The sequence below is a fragment of the Daucus carota genome, chromosome 3 (assembly GCF_001625215.2).
Source record: "Daucus carota subsp. sativus chromosome 3, DH1 v3.0, whole genome shotgun sequence".
In the NCBI taxonomy this organism is placed as follows: domain Eukaryota; kingdom Viridiplantae; phylum Streptophyta; class Magnoliopsida; order Apiales; family Apiaceae; genus Daucus; species Daucus carota.
In genome coordinates, this window is record NC_030383.2 from 52152574 (window position 1) to 52158827 (window position 6254).

The 6254-nt window shown below is 34.6% G+C and overlaps 1 protein-coding gene across 1 annotated transcript; it reads left to right on the forward strand.

The window, feature by feature from the left end:
- Nucleotides 1-1466: 1466 nt before the first annotated feature.
- Nucleotides 1467-5459, forward strand: LOC108211073 (D-aminoacyl-tRNA deacylase). The gene is made up of 9 exons (XM_017382563.2): nt 1467-1639; nt 1833-2016; nt 2100-2242; nt 2450-2513; nt 2642-2694; nt 3239-3294; nt 3398-3472; nt 3970-4158; nt 5198-5459. The coding sequence occupies exons 1-9, from the start codon at nt 1538-1540 to the stop codon at nt 5283-5285; spliced, it is 954 nt and encodes a 317-aa protein (XP_017238052.1). The 5' UTR covers nt 1467-1537; the 3' UTR covers nt 5286-5459.
- Nucleotides 5460-6254: the final 795 nt, after the last annotated feature.

Sequence of the window (6254 nt, forward strand, 5' to 3'; positions counted from 1 at the left end):
GGATTAATCCATCACCATCAGTAGGTGTTTATGGTTCCGGGTTTTGTTCTAACGAGGGGTTTGCTAAGAGGTTTTTGTGCTCAAGTAGTGTTGAAGGTGTAGAGAAGCTTGGCCCCGGTGTTTCTGCTTCTGAATCTAGGGTGCCCAGGTGAGTTTTTGGTTGTTTTTTCTTGGTTAATAATTATTTGCAGGTAAGGATGGATTGAGTTCTGCGGCGGAGCTGCATCAGATTATGACGAAACTCAGGGAAAACAGGACGGAGGAAGATTGCAAAAAAATGATCAGTAGTGTTGATTCTGATGGGAATGAGTTTGTTAATTTTGAGGAATATAAGATCATGATGATGAATTAAAACTGATCGTTTCATTAGGGTCGGTGACACGTGCTATCGGACGTGACCAGAAGCGTGGGTCTCGGAAAGGGAATAGTCCATTCGCGGTAGCGGTGTGTGGTCAAAGAGGATGACGGTGACAGTGGCTATTCCAGGATCAGAATGGGATCTGTGAGTCGGTTCCACAAAGGAAACATTAATTGTGCCTTAATTGAGTGCGTTAATTGTGCCTCGATTGAAGGTGTTAATTGTGCCTTAATTGAGGGCTTTATCGTTTTGTTAATTGTGTCTTATTTGAATGCTTAATTATCTCAATCATGAATTTTCATGATTGTGAGAATATTTTGACTAATATAAGCAATTAAGTGTCATCTATTGACGTGTTTTTTGCTTTTTAATTAGTTATCATTTATTGCTTGTGTTTTAAATTGTCTCTATACTGTTTTTCCTTTAGTGTTCGCTATATAATTTTTATATTATCTTTTATTGCTTTATAATATATATAGTATATTATATTTATCGACTTATATTCTTCTTGTTTCCTTTGTGTATATTTTCAGGATGCTTGGAAGAAAACAGTTTTTCTTTTCGGACATTAAAGTTTTATTGTCTAAATTTCCCCTGTCATCTTGCATGTCCAGCGATTAGATGATAAGCTTTTGTTGAATAAAAGAATTATCATGGTGAATTGCCGAATCATATTTGTTGAGATTCATTCTCATTCTCAGAAAAAAGAAGAAAATAGTATTTATATGATCTAACGGATATTATTAATTCGGCCCGTAAATTTTTAGAATCTCACCTTCAAAATAATTAAATGTCAATACAGATTAATTTATATGTATACAAGTTTTGAAGAGAGTATAACAATCCAAATTTTAAGACGAACTTTATAAATTGTTTAAATTTCATAAGATATATATCCCGATGTGGGGTTATCAGCTCAAATATTTCATAAAAAATTAATAAAATATGAAAAATGAAAAACCAACTGAATCCACAAATTTATTACATTAAAATACCATCTCGAATATTTTAAATACCATTATAATTCAACATTCCAATATTTGAAAAAAATAATTAATAAGAAAAAAAATTATAAAACAAAGAAATTGGATTTGTGAAGTCCAAGAGGAGCCGGACAATACAAGATTAACAAGGTTGAGTAGCAGTAGCAATAGTTTCCAAAGGGCGACGAGCAGAGAGATGGTGAGCCTCGTGGTGGCAACCACCACTGACCCTGCCTCTATCGGCCCTGCCTCTGCCCTTCTCTCCATGCCTGGTTGGCACCCTGGCCCCTCTCTTCAGGTCATCATTATGTACTCTTATTATTCATTTATTCTCATTATGTTCGTTGTTTGATGCTAATTGTCTTCTATTCACATTTCAATAGTGCCCATCTAATTAACAACAATGAACCCTCGAGATTTTTGTTGGGGTTTCGTGAAATGTTTGATTATGGTTGTTATTATTATTGAATTTGATTACTGGTGTGTTTTAGGGGAATATGTCGAGTTTTGTGAATAAGGAAGTGAGGTTGTTAAAACATGATAATAGTATTGTCAGAGAGGATCATTTGGATAAGAGGTGGGAGGCTGCTACCGGTGAGCTTGTTCACGAAGTTATTTTTCTGAGCAAGCACACTGCTGCCTCGAATCGTCCCGCTCTCACCATTCACCCCATTGGTATTTCTTGTTTTTAATCATGTGTTTGATGTTTCGTGTCCCGAGTTATGGAGATGATTGATTTTGATTTGATGTGTTTTCAGGTGTGCCTCACTTGCGTGAAAGTGATGTGTCTCCAGCGGGTGGAAAACCGGGGTGGGCTGCACCTCCAAATCCTAGAATAGGGCCATGGTTGAAGTTGTTGAAGACTATAGCTCAGGCTCATGATTTAACTCCTGAATTTGAGGTAATATACATTCTCACTTGTTGATTTTTTTAATGCAAGATCCTATATAGTGCAAGTAGTTTTGCTATATATCCACTGTCGTTGAAAAAGAACTATGGAAGGATTCCCTAATATTTATTCGTATATAAGAAATCTGATAAATTCATGAAACCTCCAGAGCCTATAATGTGGATATAGCTGTTGCATAACATTTGTACCTTTATGTAGGTCACGCTTGAGGCAACCCATCATGGACCTGAAATTAATTCACCGACAATGTTTGTAGAAATTGGTACTTTCTACTAATGATGTCATTTCAACTTGGAATCACATTAACTTATTATATGCGAGTGTCCTCGTCTCTTTATCTTTTTTCCTCTCTGATATTGGTATCTTAGACTACTTCATTGTTTATTTTAGGTAGTACAGAGGAGTACTGGAAGAGGCAGGATGCTGCACAAGCCATTGCTTTAGTAGGGTAGAGCTTATATTATTTTATTGATATGGAAGTGATTTATATATACACTAGGTTAATATCTTCACCTTGCATGCCAGAACAAGTAATAGATGTTTGTACATTGTGCATTTAAGATTGTTCAAACCTGCAGTAGTGGAAATTTTGTTTTTTTTCTGGAAAATATGTTGATTACCTGTGATTATCTTACTTATACAATTATACATAAACTCCTTATTTTCTTCTATTCTCTTGCTTTGCTTTGTCAATTGTTCAATTTTCATCTCAAAAATGCTTGGTCATAGAACAAACTACAAAGGGTAATTTATTATTCATACATCATTATCAGGCCTTAGGTACCATCAACATCATTCTCCTTTTCTTCCCATGAGTGTTTGATCTTCAGTTCATATCTAGTAGCATAGCTTCCATAACTTTCCTTTTTAAATAATAATAGTCTTATATCAGCTATTATAGCATCTTTCAAGTACTAAAGAAAGACAAAATGGTAATTGACTCATAGGTTTACTAGTATTTTTTTTTTTCATTTTTTGCGAGTTAAGTTAGTTTGGGAAGGGCTTGGACTTGGAGGAGGCGATGCTGTTGGAGACTGGAGCAGGTAATTATCATGTGCAGAATTATTATAATAGATTTTTTTTTTGTTTGTTTCTTCTGCTTCTTTTTTCGATCTTATTTGTCCTGGCACTTGCAATGTGTTGCAGGAATAATGGCAAAAACAAGATCCTTCTAGGTCTTGGCGGGGGACATTATGTACCCCGCCACATGGATGTTATCCTGTGAGTTACCTGATCCTATTATTGATTATTATCCATTACTGCAATTGAGCAGTTAGCTGATTAGGCTGGAAGAAAATTCAGTGCATAAGAGCAAGTCCAAAGTGTCCTAGTTCAAGACTTAAATATAATATAAAAAATTATGTTATACTAATTTAGGACATATTTAACCAACTTCAACTCCAACAATGTGCATCCTCACTATATCATTAATATTTTATTAGTAAAGACTTTCTTTCATCATTAAAGGACAATATAAAGTAGAGAGAGAGTGTGTATATAATAATTTATCATAAATATAAGACAGGGCAAAGAAAGAGGTCCGTGAAAAATAAGGCTTGAAGAGGCTGTCCTAGTAATATAAGGCATCACTAGGATATTGTTAAATCGACCTTTTTTTATCAAATGCACTAAATTATAAGGCATCTCTTGGACTTGCTCTAAGTATCTCTTCATCTTACATTTTCCAACATCAATATTCAAAATTTGTTGCTTTTCAGGAAAGACACTGTCTGGGTAGGGCACTTGCTTTCTGGCTATTCGTTGTTAATGGAAGACCCGGGTCAATCTAAAGCTCGGGAAAATCCAGGGGAAGTTGGTGGAACATGGAAAGAAGCTATAAAAGTTTCATATGAGACATCTAAAGCAGCTTTTCCCGGAGGAGATGTTCTGGCACATATTGATCAAAAGTAAGTTCAAATTTTTACTATTGTGCCAAAGTGCAAACATTGAGAACCAGAAAAATCTTAATTGCGAAGCCAATGTGCCTTTTATTGCGAAGCCTTCGGTTTTTTTTTGTTTTTTTTTAAATTTTGGAATTTGTGGTTTCAATGCGTGCGCCATTGATTCTGGTTGAAAGTATTACATTATATATGGGGAGCTTAAAAATTCTACTATTCTAGTGATGCAAAAATTACCATTCTTAGAACTTCTATAAATTTCACTTAAAAGCCATAAAAAATGTTTAAATTATTTTCTCAGTAGAAGAGGCGATTCTACCTTCTACTTCATGAGTTTCACAACCTTCCCCTTTCGCTTTGCTGATTTTAGCTGGATATCTGTTGCTATGAGCATATAACATATAAGATACTCATTTCCAGCACAGACCTAAACAACCGACAGAAGTCTACACATGGGACAAAACTTTCTGAATGTTAACAACAAAAGACAGTTTTCCCAAGGAAAAGTGACTAGCGGAAATCTCTGATACATCTTTTTCACATTATAAATTAAATTGGTGAGGAAAGTCCTGCCACATATAAGCCAAACGACCAAATCTTTTCAAAAGGCTTGGTGTATCATGTTTTAGAACTATTGCTCAGAAGTGACTTGTTTCTGTAAGAAACTTCACGTTCTTCCAGATCTTGGTCATCATATACTTTGCCAGAAGCTTGGTTTACCACCTTTGGTCTTCTGCAGTTTCTTTTATGCTCTCCTCTTATAAAAAGAATTTGGAAACACCACCAATGCAAATTACCCGCACGCATATCTCTTGTTGAGCTACACACCAATACCTCCTTAATGAACATTAACTTGTATGTTTATGTCTACCTATCATTTAATTTTGTGCTTCAAGTTTCATTATTTGCTTTGTTGGTTGACAGCAAGATCATGTAGCATGACAAGATATAATTCAAACATATATTTATTATATATTACGGAGTTATTTCTTCGACCATATTATTGAACTATATGATTAGCTCGCTTATGTCCTACTTTTCGTTTCAGGAGTTTCAAAGGTTGGCAGAGAAATGTGATTATGAGTTTCCTAGCCGAACAGAATATAAAAGTTGGAAAGCCTGGTGATTTCTGCTAATGTGCTCGACGGTGGCCACCTGCAGTAGACTGATTGTACAATTTAGTAAATTCATATACAGATTAAATATATATTATTCCTATTATTGATATTTTCCACTAGAAGAAATAAGAGATGAACAACTACTTCCATGTCAAGTTACCAGTGATACTGTTATTCAGAGTTTACAGTTTAGCTTGCTGAGTGATTTCTTAGTCATACGTATACCAGGCATTAGGTCACCCTCCATTAGAGCTTAAAAAAGTTTCAAGTACAAAATACAAGGAGTTGAATGTCTTATTAACAAGTACTCAGCCTGGTTTTTGTGCTACTAGTCAGTCTAGGCACAATCTCAATGAGGGCCACTTTCCTCCAAATCAATTAATTTTCATTTCTTAAGATATATAGAAGTTTATTACTCTTTTCCCTATTTCTGAAGCTACAAATATCTTCCAGTGTATAACGATCTATTATTCACATGGAAGAGCGAAGTTTAACAGATCACTGAATTTTAATTTATTTTTAATCAAAGATAACATCTAAATTTCAAATTAGTCATGTAAAATCTATAACAACTAAAATTTAGACCAATCATATTTAGAGAATTTAAGTTGTTCTTAATAGGGGTGTCAAACGGATAAAACGGATACGGATTTGCTCATATCCGTATCTGTATCCGTATCCGCCCACTCAAAATCGGATACGGATACGGATACGCAAATTTTAGAATAAAAAATCCGTATACGTATCAGGTCGGATATTATCCGGATACGGATAATATCCGTATCCGCTTTTTCAAACATCACCAAAAATCAAATATACATTCTGAGATTAATTAAGAAAACATATTTTGAACCGTTCAACAGTAAATGTATACCCAATCAGAAATTAATAACATACTTCAACAGAACTTTGGGCATTCAGGCCAAATATTTCGAACAAAAATATCAATTTTAACAAATCACAAAACAATACTATCTGCAACAATTT